This window comes from Protopterus annectens, chromosome 5.part0 (assembly GCF_019279795.1).
Source record: "Protopterus annectens isolate FY-2018-M chromosome 5.part0, PAN1.0, whole genome shotgun sequence".
Taxonomy (NCBI): domain Eukaryota; kingdom Metazoa; phylum Chordata; order Ceratodontiformes; family Protopteridae; genus Protopterus; species Protopterus annectens.
The window spans coordinates 1,694,204,844-1,694,228,427 of NC_056735.1; the positions used below are offsets into that span (position 1 = coordinate 1,694,204,844).

Sequence of the window (23,584 nt, forward strand, 5' to 3'; positions counted from 1 at the left end):
GCAATTTCCAAACAGACAATCTCCAAATGGATAGGAAATTGCATAAGATTCTGTTACTCCTACCATGGAAAACCAGTTCCACAGAACATAAGACCTCATTCTACAAGGGCTACAGCCACTACCACAGCTTTCTTACGAGGAGTGGCAACCAAGGACATTATTGAGGCGGCTACTTGGACCTCCGTGCATACATTTGCCAAGCATTATAATTTACCTCTGTACTCTAGATCCCGAGCAGGGTTTGCCACTGCTGTATTGCAAGGGATCCTAACTACACCATAATTCTTCTTCCTCCTCCCCTAGTTTGGCTATGGTATTCTACCCATTTGTTATGACTGCAGATGCATCCTTGAAGGACATAGTACAGTTTTGTACCTACTATAAATGTAGATGTCCGAACAGGATAGCATCTGCAGTCAGGATTACCCACCCTCCTTCCCCTCTGTGGTACTCCTAGGGTATTTACCCTCCTAATAGCTAGCTGGGGGGGGGAGTCTCTTATGGTGTATTTGTTTGTATATATGTACATACATGCTTATTTTTGTGTTTGCCTTCTACTATTTTGGAAACATTGGCATTTATCCAAAATTTAGCTTTCCTAGAGGGCAACTGGCATCTGGGGCAAGAAACACTGAGGAAAATGGCGTCGGCTGATGCCTTTATACCCGAAGACCAGCAGAGATGACGTCGGGTGAAGTGCGACATCAGCCGAAGCCGGACCCAGACTTTGGAATCCGGCCGACCGAGGGGCTGCCTGACGACAGGACAACCCATTTGTTATGACTGCAGATGCTATCCTGTTCGGACATCTACATTTATGGTAGGTACAAAACTGTACTTTCCTTGGCTATTTCTACCCAGGACATTTACTTCCCTGGTTCCCTATCTAGCAGTGCGACTGATGTGATCCTCGGGGTCAGTTTCCTATCTCCCATCCAGTCGTCAAGGTTCCTTTTGAAGAGGGCCAAAGAGGCACTCTGTTTGAAAATGGGCAGTCTATTCCAGAGTATGGGGAGTCTCAGGGACAGGAACCTATCCCTCCAGCATGTTTTGTTCATTGTGATGACCAGGTTTAGATCCCTGGAGCGCGTGGCTCTGAGGGACTAGGATTTCTTTAAGTATAGCATGTCCAGCAGCTCTGGGTTTGACATGGCCTTGTATGTTAAGCAGAGATTGCCTCTGAATAGACGATATGCGGCAGAGTATAGCTGGAGTTTTTTTTAGATGGTCAGCATAAGGCATCTGCTTTAGGCCTGTGATTCTTTTAGTGAGGTATTTCTGCGGCCTTTCCAACTGTTGCAGGTGTCTTGTAAGGTGCATACCAAATGGGGTGTTATACTCTATAATGGGTCTAATGAGGGATGAGTACAGTAGGACAATGGCCTCCTTTTTTCTGGATGAAAAGCCCTTAGTGATGAGATGTGCTACATAGAAGGATTTTCTGACTGTTCTGGCGATGTGGTTATCTAAGGTGAGACCACTGTCCACCTGTGTCCCTAAGTCCCTTATCACACTTTCTATATTTAGTGTACTACCACCTATGTGGTAATTCATGGGCACATGGTTTTTCCCAAAGGGGATAGCTATACATTTCTTGGCATTGAGCTTGAGGCCATGGCTCTGGCACCAAGCATCTGTCTCTGTAAGGCCTTTTTGTAGAATATCCACCTCACTTGGGGATTCAGTAATGGCTCCCGGTTTGCAGTCATCTGCGAACTTTGTTAACCAGAGTCTCTTGGTGTTGGCCTGTACTTTGGAGAAGTAGATGCCAAACAAGAGCTGTCCCAGGACTGATCCCTGTGGTACTCCATTTGTCACTTGTCTGGAGCTGGATTTGGAGTCGTCTACTTTTACAGTGTGAGTTCTGTCAGTAAGCCAGTTTGTGACCCATTGAATGACGTAGGGATTAATGCCCAGCTTAGTAAGTTTATCTATGATTCCAGAGTGAGGGATGGTGTCGAAGGCCTTGGCGAGGTCCAGGTAGGCTGTGTGGACCATCTTAACCTCGTCCACGGCTCTGAAAACTGATTTGAAGGAGGCAGTCGGGTTAAGGAGACAAGATCAGCCCTTCACGAAACCAAACTGGGTGGGGTCCAGTGTTTGAAGGTTGCCAATGTCTTTGTTTATAAGTTCGATGATAATGCGTTCCATGGCTTTGCAGATCAGGCTTGTCAGGCTGATGGGACGATAGTTCCCGGGATCCAAGGTGGATCCCCCCCTTGTGGAGTGGGATAACTGTAGCTGTGTGCCACTCATTGGGCACAAAGCCTGAGGTGAGGCTATGATTAAACATGACACTTGAGTGAGGTGCCAGTTCATTTTGTAGTTCATGTAGTACACAGCCTGGGATGTCGTCTGGTCCCATGGATGCTATATTCTTAGCTTTGGAGAGTGCATTTTTTACCTGTGTGGCTGTGATTGCTGGTATTTGGCAATCTTTTGGTATTGAGATGGTCACGTTAGGGGGTGAGAGGGGGGGTGAAGTGTGCACTGAATCGATCTGCCAGGATATTGGCAATATCTCTGGGTTCAGTATATTTTGTTCAATTCTATTGTAGCTCAGAGCAGATCTGAGCATTTCCATTTAGATTCTTGACATAACTATAGAATGCCTTGTGGTTGTCCTTAGAATTTTTGGCAATTTTATTTTCATAACTAGCTTTGGAAGATTTTATGAGGGATCTCAGCTTCTTACTGAGGCTAGTAAGGGAGTTTTTTGTATCCTGGGATTTTCCTCTTTTCTGCAACAGTTTCTTCCTTCTGTTGTATAACTTGTTTATGGCAGGGGACCACCAGTTTGGCTTCCTTTTTTTGGAGGAGAGCATCTTGGTTCTATTTGGAATGGCACGATTTATGCATGCGTGGATATGCTCCTACAGTGCCTTAGTGTAGGATTTGGCAGTCAAACTTTCAGTTCCCGTCTGCATGGGTGTCATGAAGTTTGTCACTTCTGACTTGAGTAGCATGAAGTTGGCTTTGGAGAAGTTTTTTATGGAGGTTTCCCTACTGGGGTGGGGGGGTGGGGGTGGGCGTCAAGGGTGATTAGCTTATGGTCAAACCTGACCGACGGGGTGACCACTGGTGTGGAGCATCGATCTCCCATGTTGGTACTGACCATGTCAAGGATATGTGAGCCCCTGGTGGGACTATGGATTAGCTGATCCAGGGCGTTGGAATTTATTTAGGCAAAGGTGTTGGTACTCGAGTAGTTTTCCCAATTAATGGCTGGGTAGTTGAAATCACCCAGTATTAGGGTGTTAGGTTGTATCTTAATATTTTCCAGTATGTTTAGAAAGGTGTAGTGAGAATCTTGGGGCATGGTGGGAGATCTTAGCAAGCTACAGTTTGGATTGCAGTCTTACCTAGTGTTAGTTGCACCTGTACTATTTCAGATGCATTGTGTTGTGCAATTAGCCTGGAGGTGTGAATATGGACACTCCACCACCTTTAGTGTTTTGGTCCTGGTTTGATGGCCGAAAAGTGTGGTAAGAGTTGTAGCCTGGTATTGTGGAAGTGCTCCCTGGAGCCTTGAACCAGGACTCAGTTACTGCACAGATATCGATGTTCTCCATTTTTAGGAGTGCCTCGATTGAGTTCATTATAAGGTTTAGACTTCTAGCATTGAGTAGCATTGCCTTCAGATTTTGCATGCTTTTATCTGTTGCGGCGGTAGTTTTGTCATTTGAGCCTTGCCTACATGAGATTAAGGAAGTTGTATGTGCTTGTTATTACCTGGATCTAAAGGCAGTTTCAGTAGGGATTCTGTAAAATTGTCAAAATATGTATTATGTCTTATTTGTTTGTGAAATACATCAAATATTAATTTCAACTCCTATTGTATGTAACTGTTTTTTTTGGAGTTGCAAGCACCATAATTGTGATTCCTGCAAATCTGAAAAAGTAGTGTATGTAGATTTGAAAAATACCCAACAAATTATGAAACCCACTAACTTGCTATACTGCCACCCTAACATTTTTTTTTTTTTTTTTTGTAGGGGGACTTCACCTGACTTGTACTCTTTGGCCTAGGGAGCTGTGTCTCCACACTCCTGCTTTTGTATGTACTAACCACTGCATCATAGAGGGGAGGGGTTATTCTGTGGTGCCATAATCTCGGATTTAGTATGTATTTCCAGTATTCTCACTTTGTCTCAGTCTTCCAAGGATTTCAGTTGTGGTTCTTAGTGTTTCAAAAAAGAAGTACTTTTCACAGACCCTTTCCCATTAGAGTGCACCTTTTCTGTCAGGTGCACCTCATAACTGTGAAGAAGTCACACAAATTATCCAGAGTAAAACCTGAAATCATTATCTTCCCTCCCACACAAACATTTAAACATTCACACTGGCCATTCCAAGTCAGATCAATGATTGCTTAAGTTTGATCAAGTGAAAGCAGTGGTTGGTCACTTTCACACACAGCCTGCCTCCATTTTCTCCCTGAGGGGAGACCACTCTCTGTGAATACCTGTGCTGTTTGATTCTTCTTCTTCTGGCTGCTCCCGTTAGAGGTTGCCACAGCAGACCATCTGTTTCCATTTCTTTCTGTCCTCTGCATCTTGCTGTGTCACACCAGTCACCTGCATGTCCTCTCTCACCACATCCATAACCTTCCGCCTCTCTTCCAGCCTTTGAGTATGCCTTCCCCCTCTTCTTCTCCCTCTCCTTAATGTGTGTTGTAATGTATGCTGTGCCCACCCAGAAAAGACATATCAGTGGTAAAGCAACTAAACTTTAATTTATTTCACATGCAGCTTTCTCCCCTAAGAGGTAGACAGTTTATATGTACACCTTTGCTATTTGACAGGAGTAAAACTGAAAGAAGTAATGGCTACAGTAATATATTTCAACTTATTGCTGTCATGCATGTACTCTGCCTTCATGGCAAGAATACCTATGGTTATTTAAAAGTAATTGTGTAATTGCCCCTTTAATTGCAGGTTCATAGGTGTTTACTATGCTAATGACCACAAGGGGCTTTTCTAAGCTTAGCTATGCATCCCAAATCTCTGACAAGTTGTGAAACCCTTGATAATTGTGTGCAGGGGTTTTGGAGATCAGCCATTTACAGGTTACCTGTTCATAGGTTTATACTAGGCTATCTGCCCTAAGGCATTTATAAGCCTAGCCCAAATTTTTGTGGCTTACGCCACCCTATGAAAAAATACTGTGCCCATTAGTTTGTTGTGCATCTGTCTAGCAGTGACACAGAGATGATTCCCGGGATAAACCTACGATCTCCCATCCACAGGTCAAGATTTCTCTTGAACAGAGCCAGCGAGGTGCTCTGCCTCACATGGACCAGGATTATATTCCACAGCATAGGGAGTCTCTGAGTGATAAATCTATCCCTCCAGCACGTCCTATTTATATCCGTGCTAAGCTTTAAGTCGCTTGCTCTAGTGGTTTTGGTGGATTTGGATTTTTTGAGGTGGAGCATGTCCATTAATTCCGGGTTGGACATGGCCTTGTATGTCAGGCACATGTCACCTCTGAGCAGACGGTATGCAACTGAATAGAGCTGGAGTTTCTTCAATCTGGCAGCATATGACAGATTTTGGAGTCCCTTTATCCTTTTGGTGAGGAACTTTTGGGGTCTCTCCAATTGCTGCAGATGTCGGGTGCGATACATCCCGAATGGGGCATTGTACTCGATCATTGGTCTGATAAGTGAAGAGTACAGGGGAACAATGACCTCACTAGATCTGGATGTGAATCCCTTCATGATCAGGTGGGCAATGTAGAAGGTCTTTCTAACCACTTTAGCAACGTGAGTGTCAAAAGAAAGGCCACTGTCAACCTGGGTCCCCAGGTCCCTGATAACCTCTTCTGTGCTTAGTGGATTGCCACCTATATGGTAGCTTGGGGTTACCTTGTTTTTCCCGAAGGGTATGACTATACATTTTTTGGCGTTAACTTCAGGCCATGGCTCTGGCACCAGCTATCTGTTTCCGTGAGTCCCTTCTGAAGGATATCCGTGTCCGATGCACTTTCCACTATGGCCCAGTTTGCAGTCGCCTGCAAACTTTGTCAGCCAAAGTCCTCCCATGTTGGCCTGTACTTCTGAGAAGTAGATGCCGAACAATAGGGGGCCAAGGACCGAGCCCTGTGGGACACCGCTTGTGACCGGCTTGGAGTCTGACATAGCGCCAGCAACTCTAACCCTGTGGGTTCTGTCCTTAAGCCAGTTTGCAACCCATCTTGTGACATATGGGTTTACATTTAAGCTGGTAAGTTTTTCTACAATACCTGAGTGGGGTATTGTGTCGAAGGCCTTTGCAAGGTCAAGGTAGGCTGTATGGACTGCCTTTCCCTCATCAATGGCCTTGGTGACTGTTTTGAAGAAGTCGACCAAGTTCAAAAGGCATGATCTGCCCTTGACGAAGCCAAACTGGGTCGGGTCCAATGTCTGCAAGTCCCCTATATCTTTGTTTATGAGCTCCATTATGATCCTCTCCATAGCTTTGCAGACTAGACTTGTTAAGCTTATGGGGCGGTGATTACCAGGGTCCGTAGAGGCACCGCCTTTGTGGAGTGGGACCACAGTTGCCGTATGCCACTCCTTGCGCACGTATCCTGTGGTAAGGCTGAGATTAAACAGCTGCCTTATGTGCGGGTCTAATTCCTCATTTAGCTCGTGTAGCACACAGCCGGGGACACCATCCGGTCCCATTGATGCTGTGTTTTTAGCTTTAGAGAGAGTAGCTTTCACCTGCGCATTTGAGATGTCTGGGAGGCTACACTCTGCTGGGATAGTTATCTCTCCTTTAGGGGGGGAGAGGGGGGTCCCATTAGAGACATAGTTGCCAAACCAAGGATGAATTTCTGGTTTCCCATCCAGTTGTCCAAGTTGCATTTGAATTGGGTTAGGGAAGAACTCTACTTCACATGGATGGAAAGCCTATTCCATAGACATGGTAGTCTCTAGGACACATACTTATCTATCCAGCAGGACCTATTTATATCTCAGGCAAGGTTTAAGTCTTTAGAACAGGTAATTCTGGTGCTGTTTGTTTTGTGGATATACAAGAGGTCCATCAGAGTGGGGGTCTGACAATGCCCTGTATGCTATGCATAGATCTCCCCTCAAAAGCCTGTAGGAGACATAATGCAGGGATAGGGCCTTGAGGCAGTCTGCATAGGACATTTTACTTAACACCTTGTATTATTTTAGTGAGGAACCTCTGTGAACATTCCAGTTGTTGGATATGCCTGGTTAGGTACATACCAAAGGGGTGCATTGTACTAAATGATAGGTCTGATGAATGCTGAATACAGGTGGAACAATGACTTCCTTGGACTTACCTTTGTTTATACATTGTGCAATATAGAGTGATTTCCTCACAACTGTAGACACATGATGGTCCTGGGTATAACATACACAGGCTGGACCATGCTTCCAGGAAGGGGGGTGGGGTAGCTATACTCTATAAATTGGAGCTGAATGTAACCACAGATGTAGTACAACCACCTCAGATTAACAACTTAGATATTCTAGCCACCAAACTGCAACTTAACAAAAGTAAATGCATTTATATCATCTGCATGTATATTCCCCAGGTAACAATATAGCTACACTTGAAGACACCTTACACTGGATATCTAGTCACTACCCCCAAGAAACCCTACTTCTCGGAGACTTCAGTGTAGACTGGGCCACCTGTTCATCAGAATCCCCAACCACCCATATTAGCCTACACTCATTTACGCAAATCATTAACACCCCTACTAGGGTAGGTAAGCCCAACCAAAAAGAAAGCATACTTGATTGGGTACTCATCAGTAGTCACCCCCATCTGTACACCTCTGGTACCCACCCCGATAGTCTAAGCGATCACCATCTCACATATATAATTAAGCACAAAGCTATCAATCCCCAACAACCCTTACTAAGAAATGTTAGAAATAACAAAAACTTTGACTCAGCCAAATTCTAACAGGAACTAATCATGTAATTGGTCTATTTTAAAACTCCTCCCCTTAGAGGAAGCAGTTGTGTACTTTAACAATAAATTCCTTGAGATCCTTGACTTACGCGCACCTATTTGCTCAAAAAGAACAAAGGCAAAAACTGCACCATGACTTTCAAAAGAGGCTAGACTCAAAATTAGCCTTAGAAACAAAGCCTGGGCTTTATGGCATTCAACGAAACACCCCCAAGATCAAATTAAATGCAGGCAACTTAGAAACGAAACTAAAAAATTCATACTACAAGACAAAAAACAATACTACTGCAAATTACAGACAGAAAATCAAAATAATCCTCAGAAGTTTTGGGCAGGCTTGAATAAACTACTACCCCCGTCCCAGTTGCCACTACTGATAACCCCCCAGAGGATGTTTTACCAAGACAATTCAGGCCCTAGCCAGCCAGCTACCTCCTAGCTCGCTTGACCCAGAAAGTACCACCTCTAGAAACCTACTCTCATTTAGTTTTCAACCTGTCACCACATCACTTATCCATACCCTAATCAAAAAACGAAAACCCACCACAGTATCGGCTGACCAACTTCCTGATGAATACCTACAAAAATCAGCTGATGTTGTTGCATACCCAGTATCGATACTTATCAATCGAACCATAGAAGAAGCTAAAATTTCCACTGTCTGGAAAATATCCTATGTAATCCCACTCCATAAAGGATGTAGCTCTACTGAATTCTCCAACTATAGGCCTATAGCTATACTCTCTCCACTTGCAAAGATTATGGAAAAATGTATTCAGAGACGGTTCATGCACCACCTGATCCATAACCACCTCATGGCAGATACCCAGCATGGTTTCAGACCTCACCACAGTACTACCTCAGCCCTTCTAGCCTTTGCCAACACCATAAACCATAATCAAAACAATAACCTTATTTTGTCAGCCCTCTTCTTGGATCTCTCCAAGGCATTCAATATGGTTGACCACCAACTATTAATCCACACCCTGCAAACACTCAGTCTACATCCTAAAGCCCTACAGTGGTTTAAATCCTATCTAAGTAGTAGACAACAGGCTGTTCTTTGGCAGAATAAACTCTCTAACCTACTACCTAACACCCTTGGAATACCACAAGGCTCTATACTAGGGCCCCTGTTATTTTCCATTTTTATCAACGATATGAATACTGTCATCCCAAAAGTCAGCTGTATCCAATATGCTGATGACTCTACCCTGATTTGCTCAGCTACATCCCCAATAGAGTTACAGTTAGCCACCCAGGCCACCTTCAACACAATAGAAAACTGGCTTTCCCAACGATGTCTGATTTAAATCCTAAAAAAGCTAAAATGCTGTTATTATTACCTACACAAAGGTCTACTAACTTTAACTTTATAATAAAAGCAAATGATTTAACAATAATCTCCCCTGACCTCTCCACTAAACTGTTAGGTGTCATTATAGATAATAATCTAAAATTCGACCTACATGTTAACCAACTGATCAAAACCATTAACAAAAAACTAGGATCACTTTACAGAATAAAAGCCTTTCTAACCCCCGCAGCCAAAGTTGCCATAGCTCGATCTCACCTTCTCTCTACTCTTCTGTATGCATCCCCTCTTCTCTCTAATGTTAACAAGACTGTCATGAACAAACTCTCAATCTGTTATAACCACATTGCCAGGTTTGCCAGTGGGCTGCCTTTTAGGACACATCACTGCATCAATCTAATCCAGCTTGGATGGCTTGTACTACCCAGTCTAATTGGTTATGGCCCATAAAATCATATATAACCCTAACAATACCCCTGCACTTAAAGATCTTGTCACCTTCTATAATAATCCTACACTGCTGCGCTCCTCCAACAGACTCCTTATTCAGATATGTAAAACTAATAACTCAGCCGGTGACTCACTCTTTGTAAATTCTGTAGGTAGATTGTGGAACTCTCTGCCAGCTGATATTACCTTACTCTCTTCACTTGGTCAGTTCAAAACTAGGCTCAAACACCAGCCAGGAGCAAACTGGCTATGTCACTGTATCAAGCCTGGTTAACCTGTCTCTGGAATGTGTAAATCTGCTAGGTAGACTACTATGTAATTTTATCCGATTCTCTCACTGAATAACAATATCTGAGGATTTGTTATAATATTTGCTCTTCTAATCACTGAAAATATTCTATATATAATTTGTATTGTTTGCCCATCTAATCTCTATAAATAATATATTTGTTATTTGTAATATGTGACATGTTATGATGATTTGTTATTCCACAGAGCTTTCCTCCCCGGGCCTCTGCTGAAAATGGACATGCATCCAGACGGACTATCCCGGTCAACAAATGTAAAATAAAATAAAAATAAATAAAATAAATGTGTGTCCCTAAGTCCCTGACTGCTAGGTCAACTCTAAGGGGAGTGTTGTCAATATGATAGTTACCAGGGATAGATGACTTTCCAAAGGATACCATTATGCATTTCTTGGCATTTAGTTTTAGTCCATGGCTCTGACATCAGTTGTTTGCGTCAGACCCTCCTGGAGAACATTTGTATCAGTGTGAGGTTCAATGACGGCTCCTAATTTGCAATCATCTGCAAATTTAGTCAGCCAGAGACCACTGACATTGGCCTTGACTTCTGAGAAGTGAATTTCAAAAAGGAGTGGTCCAAGGACTGATCTTGAGGGACTCCACTTGTGACTGACTTCTTTGTAGATGTGGACTCCCCACTTCTAACTTCCTGGGTCCTGTCTGTGAGCCACTTGGCTGTCCACCGGGTGACATACGGGTTTGTATTTAACCTCTTGAACTTGCCAACAATGCCTGAGTGGGGGTATTGTGTCCACTGCCTGGCCAGGTCAAGGTAGGCAATGTGATTAATTTTTCCGTCATCAATTGCTTTGGTGTCCTTCTCAAGGAAGTCCACCAGGTTGAGTAGGCATGATCTGCCATTAACAAAACCAAACTGGGTTGGGTCCAGTGTCTGGAGATTTACTATATCTCTGGTGATCATCTCCATGATAATTCTTTCCATGGCTTTCCATACAAGACTTGTGATACTTATGGGTCTGTAATTTCCAGGGTCTGTAGATGGCCCACCTTTGTGCAGAGGGATGACTGTTGCTTTTCTTCATTCATGAAGCATGAAACCTCTTTGGAGGCTACAGTCAAACAGTAATTCCAGAGGCCCTGATAGATCATGTTTCATGCTGTTTGGAAAGCATCCTGAGATGTTGTCTGGGCCTGTTGCTACAGTGTTCTTGGTATTAAAGAGAGCATTAAGAACCTCTTCCCTAGTGATAGTATGTGGATTTATATTTGATATTTCCTGAGGGAAGGTTGAGGGGCAGAGAGAGGTAAAGTTGGTGCTGAATTTATCAGCCAGGAGGTTTGCTATGTCTTCTGGCTCAGTATAGGTGGCTCCATTTACAGTGAGTCTGCACACAATTATGTATTGCCTTTGAGGTTTAGGACATAGCTAAAGAGTGCTTTGTGGTTGTCCTTGGCCTGGGAGGCCAAACTTACCTCAAATTTGGCTTTGTAGACTTTGTGTCCTCTGAGTTGTTTGTTTAGTTTGATGAGAGTGCTTTTATCCTGCTGGGTGCTGCACCTCCTAATTTTTGCCATGATTTTCTTTCTTCTGTTGTACAGCCGATTGATTTTTTTTTTTTATTCCACCAGGGTGGCTTGTTTTTTGAGTTAGTTCTGTACTTCTTCCTGGTGGGCACAGCTGCCTATGTGCAGCTATTAACATGCTTGTACAGGGTTTCTGTGAATAATTCTGCTTAGGCAGCAGTGTTCTCAGGGTTTATGGGGGCTTGAAATTTTTCCATGTTCTCAATAGTAGGAGGTTAGCCTTAGAATAGTTCTTGAATATTCCAGGATTAGCTGGGAGTCCAGGTTTTATTTTTACTTCAAAGGAGACCATTTTGTGGTCTGACCTTACCAGAGAAGGCATCAGTAGGGAGTGTGCAGCACTCTCCCATATTAGTGAGGACCAGATCCAGTATGGTTGCACCACTGGTTGGTGTAGTGACTATCTGTCCAGGGACTTTATGTTTACAAAATCCAGGAATCTCTGTGCATGTATGTTTGGTATCATATAGGATTTCTAGTTAACAGTGGGCTAATTAAAGTCACCCATGAGTATGGTATTGGGTTGGATGGTTAGTGTTTCTAATAAGTTTAAATACATGGTATGGGTTTCTTGGGTCATAGAAGGGGACATGTACCTTGCAAGAAAGTGGTATTGGATTTTGCTATGGTGATTTGAACATGGAGCAGCTCAAGTGGATTGTCCTTTTTGACCAGCCTTGAAGTATATTTATCTTTGGTGTAAATAGAGACACCTCCACCTTTAGTCCCTGCCTGTGAAGTAGCTGGCCTAAATGTGTAGAAGGCATAATAACCTATCATTGTTGATGTGCTCTCCATGGCTTTAAACTATAATATTGGAATTATTGCCCCATTATGCTGATGAGCCTGATATGTAAGGCTATGGAATGCATCATCATGAACCTAACTGACAAGGATATAGGGAATCTCCAAACTCTAGATCCCACTCAGTTTGATTTTATGAAAGGTAGGTCATGCCTGCTCAACCTGGTGACTTTTTAAGTCAGTCACCAGAGCTGTGGATGAGGGCAAGGCAGTTTATACAGCCTACCTCGATCTGGCCAAGGCCTTTAATACCATTCCCCACTCAGGAATTACTGATAAACTCACCAAACTAGGCATCAACCCCTATATCACTAGGTGGGTTGCAAATTGGCTCACAGGTAAAACCCAAAGTGTGAAAGTAGTGGACTCCAAGTCAGAGTGCCAACCAGTCACGAGTTGAGTCCCACAGGGATTGGTCCTGGGTCCTCTGCTGTTTGGCATCTACTTCTCAGAAGTCCAGGCCAACACAGAGGGACTCTGGCTGACCAAGTTCGTAGATGACTACAAGCTGGGAGCCATTATTAACTCCCCAGGTAATGTAGACGTCCTACAGAAAGGCCTCACTGAGACCAATGACTGGTGTCAAAAGCATGGCCTTAAGCTTAATGCCAAAAAATGTGTCATCATCCCCTTTGGTAAAAATTCAGTTTCCACAAATTACCACATTGATGGGAGCCCACTGAACACTGAAGACGTTCTAAGATATCTGGGGACACAGGTTGACTGCAACCTCTCCTTCGACCACCACATTGCCACTGTGGTCAGAAAGTCCTTCTGTGTGGCACATCTCATTACCAAGGGTTTTGCATCCAGGGAGAAAGAGGTCATCATTTCTCTCTACTCTTCCCTCATTAGGCCAGTCATCGAGTATAGTGCCCCATTTGGCATGTACCTTACTAGACACATTCAACAGCTGGAAAGGCCACAAAAGTACCTCACAAAGAGGATCCTAGGCCTTAAACACTTGTCCTACATGGACAGACTCAAAAAAACTCCAGCTATTCTCTGTCTCATATCATCTACTAAGAGATCTCTGCTTGACTTACAATGCCATGTCTGACCCAGCTCTGTTAGAAATGCTACATCTAAAGAAATTCCAATCCCTCCGCACCACACGCTCCAGAGACCTCAACCTCATTACCACAATCAACAGAACATGCTGGAGGGACAGGTTCATAACCCAGAGACTGCCCATGCTCTGGAATAGACTTCCCATATATGTCAAGCAGAGCACCTCACTGGCCGTCTTCAAGAGAAATCTTGATGAGTGGATGGGAAATAGAAAGTTCACCCCGGAGATCACTCCAGTGGCTCTACTTGATAGAGGCACTGGGAACTAACGTCGGGCGCCACGATCCCAGGGCACTTCTATGGGCTAAGCTTGTAAAGATTCCAGGGCCATTAGCGTAGTACACACCTATGAGCCTGTGTCTCAGTGACTGCACAGACGTCCGCATTCTCTAGTGTAAGGAGAGCTTCTAGGGAGTGGAGTTTTTTTTTTAGACTCCTAGCATTGAGCAGTAATACCTTTAGATTTTCTTGGTTTTGATTTGCTATGTCGGAAGTACTTTCAGTTTGGCATTGCCTAAAAAAAGGCACTATGGGAGAAGACAGTGTTTTAGCTAATATTCAAAAGCCTAGAAGGGAGAGGTGCAGATCATCCCTGGCAAAACAGCATGGTCTGTTGACCATCTCCTTCCATGCTGACAAATATTGCGCCCCTTACTCACACACTATGCTTCCTCCTCTTGTAAATAACCTATTTTCATGGTACACCTTTGATGTTTGATAGATGCAAAAGAAATGAGCACAGTAATGCATTTCATCCTGTTGCTGTCAGATATACAGATGTGCCATCCCCCAATAAACTAGATCAGTGATTGGTTAAAAGTGACCATGGAACTGCCATTTATTTTCACAAGCAGCTTGCTCTCTTTACAAAGATCACCATCTTCTGTATTAAATTATGATTTAGGTAGTGACAGAATTGAAAGGAATAATGGGCCCACTAGTGAATTTCATATTTTTGCTGTTATACACGTGTACTGACCCACACCCCCACTCTCACCCCCTCCCATAAGACTACAGCACTGATCATTTAACATTGATCCAGTAGTGTTTGTTTGCTTTCACATAGAGCACCTCCACAACTCCTGTCTGAAGGATTATCAAGGTCTGATTGCCCTCACAGATGTTTAAAAAATCATATTAAAAACAACAATGGCTACAGTTTGCTAATAAAATACACAAAAACTGGCCATTCTGGCAAACTCTATCAGTGATTGTCTTAACAGTCAGCCTTTAACTTCTGTTTAATTTATACACTCTGCTTCCCTTCTTTCCACCCCTGCTTTCTCGACTGATTTTTTAACTTGATGAAAGTGCCAGAAGTAATGACAGCGATAATATATTTCAACAAGTTGCTGTTATTCACATGCATGCCCTCCCTGATAAACCACATTGATGTTCACCTAATAATGATCATGTGACATTCCTTTCTTTTACACATTCTCCTATACTTTGTGTTTTATGCCAGATTTGATGTATGACTTTCCTGAAAACATAAGAATAGTGGCCACAGTAATATATTTCAACTTCCTGCTCTCATACTCATTCCCTCCATTATTGCCATAATAAATTAAAAAATGAAAGGCGCACTACTGTAGGCATTGTATACTTTTACTGCTGCTCAGAAATATATGTGATATTTTGTCAGTATTCATTATAAAAACATACCTGGAAGAGAAACTTGGAGTATCTGCTCCTGTTAAAGTTCCTTGTCAAATTATCATCTGTAGTCAGATATCCAGAAATCACCAGGTGAGCACTGAGATCAGTGGTTGACTTTAAGTGCTTACCTTACCTACTTAAAGGACATGTAGTGGCTTTGGGTGTTTGTGAGCATTTGCATGCACGGTACTTTTCTGTGCAACACTTGTAATTAGCGGTTTGAGCACTTGGAATCTTAGCAAGCACTCGCAATTGCTGTTATGATTTGGACTTTATATGCTGTAATCTTTCTTTTTTTATTTGCAGTGTTGCTACCGTTCTCCAAAAAGAATGCACTTTGTTCTACAGAATATTTAGTAAAACAGTAGCATGGCACACTCGTATTCACAACCATAGTCTTGCTTTGTATTCTACGACAGTTTTGGAAGAAGTCGGCTTTTACGTTGCAGAAATATATTGTCGAACTCATGTATAATGAAAAATGAGAAATTTTCTTTCCTGCAGTACAAAGACATGTGAAAATGTATACTTAGATCCGAACATAAGTTTGTATCTACCAACCTTTAAAATGTCACAATGCGCAATTTGTGTGGATGAAAAAAAATCTTACTATGTCACAGCATGTGTTCGCCCTCTACTGTCCAACTATTCAAAAGAAAATCACAGTCCACATAAGTTCATTGCGCATCATCTTAACACAATGAACAAGCAAATGGGTATTTAAGTGTACGGTTTTGAAACGTAACTTCATTGCACGTCATCTTAACACAAAGAACAAGCAGCAAATGGGTATTTAAGTGTACAGTTTTGAAATATTTAAGTAGACATAATGTTTAATCTGGATTTGTCCAGAATTAGGGGCAGGCCAATAAAGCCAAATGGATGCATGCTTCAGTTTTTCTTTTACTGATCTCGTCTGCACAGCATAAATGGATAGTTTGGCTAGGTTTTAGAAACATTATTTTATTTTACTTTTATTTTATTTTTACATTTCTTTACCGGGATAGTCCAACTGGGTGAAAGACCATGTGTTGCCCCGATAACGGAAAAGTACCGCATTCACTTATGAGATTGCTGTGAATGAGTAACCAGGCTAGTAAGTAGCATGAAGTTTCAATTCCAGGTGTGATCTTTCCATTCATTTTTTCCAACATTTTTATTGATTTTATGATGACACAAACAACTATATACAAGGAAATGAAGAACAGATGATGCAACGAGTATATAAATTATATCTAAACAGTTTTAGTTTATACAAAAAGAGTTTAATACCAAATTTATTATCTGCTTTTCTCTAGTGAAGTTTCCAGTTTACTATCTGAAGTCCGCTTTTTAGTGATGGTCTTTTTATCAATTGCCATCAAATTCCAAAATGATATAAGTTTTTCTTTTTTGTCAACATTGGCTATGGAGCATTCATAAAGATTACTGATCTTGTTAATTTACAGTTGTTTGACATAGACTTTAAAGTAATTTCTACTTCTAACCAGAATTCTTGTAATTTATTACAGTCAAAAATATGTGTTGCCAGTTAGCTTTCACTTCTTACAAACACAGATGCCATGATATCCAGAGTCTTGAGATATTCCTAGGTAGAAGACAATGTCTGGCTAGAAAAGATCAGGACGTTTTCTTTGTAAAGTCATACTGTATCCCAAGGAAGACTCTCTTCCTAAAGTGTATTCAAAAAGCTCCCAGAAAAAAATCTATGAGAAGGAAAAAAAGATGATTTCAGAAAATTCACATGAAACCCCCCATTTTAAAGGAGCTCCTTTGATACACGTTGAAGAATTCTAACATTAAGGGGAAAAAGTTTGCAATTAAGACAAGTTGTCCAAAAATGGAAATTTGTGAATGCCTTGCAGTCCCCACAGTAAGCAATTAATGGAGACAGACACGTTATAAATGCCTTTGATGTAAAGAATTGATCAAAGGATAAGGCTGGCACACAGAATCTTAAACAAAAATATGCAACTTGGAATGAGATGATAATCATCTTTTAATCTAACTTTACCTTAAAACTGAGGGTGGTAAAAGAGGTAACAAGGAATGTCTGACTGTTCTGCAAGTTCTTTCTTTCTTTGGCACCAGAAGATGTTTTTTACCTTTGCTTTTCAGACATGGGGGCACAAGTACTATGACCCACAGAGACAGCATTAGCTCCAAAAATGGAGGAAAGAAGAACGTTTTGTTAACAAGTTGAGGAGGAATTCCCAGTAAAAGAGTAAGGAACTCCCACTGTCCTGTAGATTCCAGTAGGAATGTTCTCGGAACCCATCTGTCTGACAAAGCATGATGGCAGTGGTTAAGATGAAGGCTTTGACTGAAGGATAGATTAATAGGATTGCCAGGGAGGGGGAACTAAAAGGGACAAATAGTCATACAGAATGTTTGAACTCTCTCTCTGGCACTGGGAGGTTCTCCCCTTCTTCATGGCATTGCTTGTATATAAATAAACAAAATAAATTACAGCAGCCAAGGACCAAAAATAGTGTCAAAGTTTATTATAACCAGTGCCAACCTCACCTAGACCAGTTTTGCTAAAGCTTCATTATTGTGTCAAATAACAAGTGCCACTAACCAGGAATATGTATAACATGCCACTACTATCACCTGATACAAAGGCACCAATAGAACAAAACTGACATCACACAATGAAACTTCCCGAAACATCTAAAGTATGAGTATAATCAAAAGTGTAAATATAATCACAGGAATTAAATGTGTGTATGCCTGAAAAGTTGGCACACAGCTGAACATTATACATTGACATGCAAACTAAAGCTTAAACTAGCATCAGTAAAAAAAATTATCAGAATATTTAATTGTTAAGTAATGCTTATTCCGTGCTATATCCAGCAAGTTGCACTTTAAGTAAACTGTGAAGTATAAGCCCTGAAAACAAAAGACAACTGGACACACTATAACATGCTTATATAATATATAGGATGTCACATAGTGACTGAACCTTTGAAGAACATTAAGTTGATAAATATGATCACATTTAGGACTTAAATAGGCACCAGTAGAAAAAAAATCCCAAATCATTTCCTTTTATGTAGTACCCCTTCCATACAATGTTCAGCATGTGTGCGTGTATAATCATAGTAACATCATACAAGTCTTAAAATGCAGTCCTACTTAAAAATACAATTTTTTTTCAGCATTCTTTCCCAATCTTTTATATTTATAAAAGCATACAATGTCAAGCACAAACATCATATTACCTTATATTCCTTATCCTCTCCGCTGTTTTCATCCATAATCACTTTTCTGCCTTTCTTCTTATTTCATACTCCTCCCATTGTTATTATACAAAACATTATTGCATATAGCCAACCAGATATGTCAAATACATGCAAACAGTTCTTTGCACATTTCTGCAAAGGTATTTCCACAATTTCTGATACAATTTCCACAGTGTTTTGTGGCCATCATCAAAGGTAAGCTTATGTTATACTTGGGCCACTGATTATATGGGTTAATTTTACATGACCAGCAATTATCCTTAATTGTCCCTTGAAACCAGTTCATTTGTGCAGATACAGACAAGTACAAGTTCTTTGTCAGTGCTGTACAGTACTAGCTCAGTGCTCATTCTTTGCATGGTACCACTCAGCAGCTGACCTTTATGTCAGCTCTCCGTTATAGTTGTCAGGCTAGTTTTCCCAGATTCTGAATAACATGTTCTTTAATATTGAATATATTTTTTATTTTATTATATATTTTTTTTTAAGAATAAACCCTTCTTGAAGAAATTTGCATTGCATTTTATTTCAGAGGAACATTTTACACATGTATTTGTGTTTGAAATGTAATTCATAAATAAAAAAAATGTCCTTCTTGATCTGAAACCAGATCTTCCTGGAGTTGCATCCTTTTGTCTTAATCAGCTGAGATGCTAAGACATCCAGGTACTTGAAGACGTCCCACATGTATAAGCCCTTGCAAATGAGCGATTGTAAAGTGACACAGGCTGATTTATTAATTAATACTAAAGCTGTGCATTTCTTAGGTCCATACAAAGTTTATGAATGCTTGGAAATTATAATCTGCCCTTGGAAGTTTATTTTTGCTCAAAACTGTAAGCAGACTGGAGGTAACTCATTTCAACATGCTATGCTGCTGAAAAGCTGCCTGGTCACTTCTTTTTATGTGATTATCACCAGGATCTCCTCTGGTCATAGGTCCAGTGTCTGCCAAATAAAGGTGACTCATTTCAAAATGACTTACTCCTGAACAGTTGTCCAGCTAATACTTTATATCTTTTAATCACCAAAATCTCTTGTGGTACAGGATCTAGGTTAAAATTTCTGAAATGAAATGGTGGTGCAGATTTCAAACTCCCAAAGTGGGATACAGTCCTTCCCTTATTTGATATTTGCATGATGTTATGTTTCCTGTAGTACAAGCCTTCATCCATACCTCACAACGTCTTAGCACAAGAAATCTGGATGAAGCCAAATATAATGGGGGGCAAAGGCACAAAAATAGGGGCAGATTTTAAATATTGTTTTTATAAACTCAGCATGTTGCTGGAATAAGGATTTAAAGTCTGAAACACAAATGTCTGTCATTATCTAGAGACTTCATTCCTCAATGATTTTTCAGAAGCACACATTTTATGAGTCTGAATTCTAGGCATTCTACAAAATTCTGGATAGTTCAGAGGTATGCTTCATGCTGCCTGTATCACCATAGTAGTATTGTTACAGAATATACATATCACTGAGGTACAGTTTTTGGTTCATGAAATTATTTGTACTGTTGAAAAAGTGACATTCTAGACAGCTTCATTAGAAGGCCTATGACACAGTAAGAACATACACGTTCTCGCTGTGGTAATTTATTGCTGAATTAACATGGGTTAATTACAAATCCTCGTTTTTATTAAATGTTTTCTCTTTATGCTACTTTCTCCTTCCTTAAAGTTTTTAAAGTTGTAGTGCAGTGATTATGAGATCACAGTTGCAAAACTGAGTAAATCTCCTTATCACAACAGATGGTTATGATGTCACATAAGGAGATGAACTTTACAGATAACTGAGATGAAGTATTTATGGAAAAATGTTAAACATCCATGAAAATGTATTTTATCAAACTGTGAAGAACTTCTGATGGAAATTTGCCATCTCTTAGGGGTCATCTCTTCAAACCTAAAACTATGCTTGTGTATGTGATAGCATGTCTAAAAAGTAGCAGAAATTGCTTAATGATTTCAGGTATTTTGATTATTTCATATTCATTTATTTGCATGTAGCAATATTGTGTGTATGCATGAATATCATCTTAACTTGAATCTAAAATGTATGAAAAAATGCAACATTCCAGATAGACGTGCTATGTATGTCTTGTTTTGGGCTGTAAAATATGCAGAGCTCTGCCTATTATAAATGTACAGTGTGACTCGCAGGTGCTTATTTCTGTTATATGGCTGTATTCTAAACAGATGGGTGTAATTGTAATTACTTTTTTCCCTATTTTATAGGTGGTGTTATAATTACTGGTGTTGAGGGACAGCGACGTACTTACTCAGATGTTAAAGTAACAGAATGTTACTGCCCTGTTACTGATCAGTGGACAGAACTTACACACCTTCCTGTAGGACATAGCCAGCATGGTGCAGCAGCATTGGGCAATAAAATCTATATCATTGGTGGATTTTCTTGGAATGAAGAAGGATTTCTAAAAAATGTCCATGCGTATGATACTGAAAGTGATAGCTGGAGTGCTGGACCTGAGCTGCCCCGCCCCTTAGTAGGGCTCAGTAGTGGTGTTCTCACACTGCCATACTACCTCAGCAAGAAAAATGATGTTTTAGAACCCCTATGACAAGCATCTTTCGCTTCATCCTTTAAAATCATTTTCATTATTTATCCTGGATGGAAATATGAGTACCCCTGTGGTATGTCCATGCTGAACTTCACCTTATGTTTGCATGGATGGAATATGTTTGTTTTTGGTTGTTTGGGTGTTCCAGTACTGCCATCTTTGTTACTATTCTTTAACTGTCCTGCTGGTATTTTCTCACTCACAGGCCTGTTCCTCATCCTAAGAAAATCATTTATGTTAGCACCTGAGGTGTGTTTATTTGTAACCTGTACCTACAGAAAGGCTACCATCTACACCACTTGTCTTCATTCTGCTGACCCACACGTACGAGTAGACCAGCCTTATTTTAAGGTGAACAAAGAGTATGCTGTAAGAGGTAAAGACAAGATGTCATCTAGTTTTGGATGTCCTGTACTTCTTAATTTTGATTGTATTAGTTGAGGGTAAGCTGCTAAGTGTGTTTTAGAACAAGATGCTTATTTTTTTTTCCTTTGTTGACCCACGCCCTTTTCTTTTGATGAGATAATTTAATTTGCACTATTGTTTGTACATAATTTGAAGAAGCCCTGTCATCTATTTAAAAGGGAGACAGTGCTGCAGGATGTTGTGTGTTGCATAGAAATATCTTTTTTTTATGGCATAAAATGCTTTCATTTGTATATTAACCCCTGTGAAGTCTAAACACGTTTGTTTCAGTGATGCAATTGATGGTATTTCCAGAATTATTTACACACATTGGTTTGTCGTTTTTATTACAGTGTTGCTCAGGTTAATTAAAGTGGCTTATGAAGCAGGTTTCTCTTGTGCTTTTGTGTTTCATTAGTGAATTATATACTGTAAATAATCCAGGATGAAAAATGAATGTCTTGCATTACAAATCAGAATCGTCTGATGATCTTATTAAAGGAAGGATCATACGTTTAAACTAATAGAATGGATTTTGCATTACACGCAGTATGTATAATATGGACAATTCTGAGTTTCTAATAATATAAAATCAGTATCAGAACATTTTTACACACCTGTTTTGTGCCCACATTCGTGGTATTACATTTTAAATTGTAAAGATTTATGTACTGGTTTTATTTCTGGAATCTGGCGTCACATCAGGTGAATGCGTTTACTTTTAACATAGTAAATTTTCAAGTCAGTAAGCAAATGTTAATGTTAAGAGAGCAGGACAGAATGTTTCCATAGTATCTCTTGTGATTGTTCAGATCAAGATGCACCGGTTTACTTCCTGCAGCTGTGTGCATGGCTGGGTTTGTCTTTGATGGGTGGCAGGCTGATTTTGGAAGATAGTGCAGAGAAAACATAGTTTAACCCTTTCCTCCAATTAATAGAACAACAGGATCTGATGCTATCCGTCTCATTATTCATCACAGATGGGTCTTGGATCTGACCTCAGGTCCGAGTCAGCAACTGATGGACAGATCCAGAGCTCAAGCTCCTCCCCTTCCCATAATCCCCTGCTGACCTGTAACTCTCAGATCTCATTTGCCGCGGAAATGATAAGGATGTGATTCCAGTAGCTCAAGACTTCATTCAGGTAAGTGCTTACTTTCTGGGATTTTTCCTCCTCCTTTTGGGTTTTCTTTTGGCTCTTTTAGGCTTTAGAGTGGTTACTTGTCTGTTTCCTCATCTCCCTGTACATTTAACTGGTGTAGTCTCTTGGGTTCCTACCCTTTTCCCTATGGATGCTCCCCCTCATAGCTAGTTCTTTAATTTCTTAATATAAGTTCTTTAATTTAAAAAAAAAAAAAAAAAAAAAAAAAAAGGCGGGGGGGGGGTAGTAGTTTTAGGTATTTCTCCCTTTGTACTTTTGCTCTTTTGTGTGTTTCTGTGAAGATGGGTGTGTGTGTGTGTGTGTGTGTGTGTGTGTGTGTGTGTGTGTGTGTGTGTGTGTGTGTGCGTGCGTGCGTGCGTGCGTGTCTTTTGAAAAATGTCTTAAGAGATGCTCCTTGTGCGGTTGGAAGATGCCTCATTCAAACTCACACGAGGAGTGTGTTTGTTTGGGAGAGCCTCACCTGGAGGCTGAATGTGACATTTGTGCTGCATTCAACCCCAGGGCTCTCATGGAACGCAGGAACAAATGTTGCTGAAGTGGTTAGCTAAGGGGGGGTCCCCCTGGCTTTGGGCTCCCCCCTCTAAAGCTCCTTCAGATCCTAAGAGGAAATGCCCCCTTCCTGTAAGGGATCTCCTTCAAAAAAGCCGAGGCTCTTGGATCGGAAATCCCCAGAGCTGAGCCCGCCTCTTTGGCTTCAGATTTGGGCTCTTCTGCTCTGAGAGCCTCGGAGGCCTTCAGATCTGACCTGGCACAAACCTTGTCCAGATCCGACTGGTGTAACGATTGAAGTATCAGATCCTACCAGGACTTCAGATCCGATTGTTCTGTTGGATCCGATAGTCATTGAAAGCTCTCCCTCCAGGTCCAGGAGTTTGGATCTGACACATCGGAGTTGATCCCCTTCCCAGGAACGCAGAGCTTTGGCAGGAACTCCAGCAAGGTTGGGGTATTCTTCTGTGTTTTCCAGGTCTTCCAGAAGCTTGCTGCCCACAGGTATGGATAGGATGATGAGGAGTTTCCTCAAGGCCCAAATTGAGTTGGGCTTGTTGCCATCCCCAGCACAGTTGCCTAGGGCACCTTCTCCATCTGC

General features: G+C 41.1%; 1 protein-coding gene across 2 annotated transcripts in view; it reads left to right on the forward strand.

Annotated features, from left to right (window-relative positions):
- The window catches only part of LOC122801837 (kelch-like protein 9), a 254,786-nt gene extending 233,064 nt beyond the window's left edge, over positions 1-21,722 (forward strand). For both annotated transcript variants that reach the window (XM_044071483.1, XM_044071484.1), the window contains one exon: positions 20,584-21,722. In XM_044071483.1, coding sequence (XP_043927418.1) covers positions 20,584-20,927 — 344 coding nt within the window. In that variant the 3' untranslated portion in view covers positions 20,928-21,722. The remainder of the gene's footprint in view (positions 1-20,583) is intronic.
- The last annotated feature ends 1,862 nt before the right edge of the window (positions 21,723-23,584 follow it).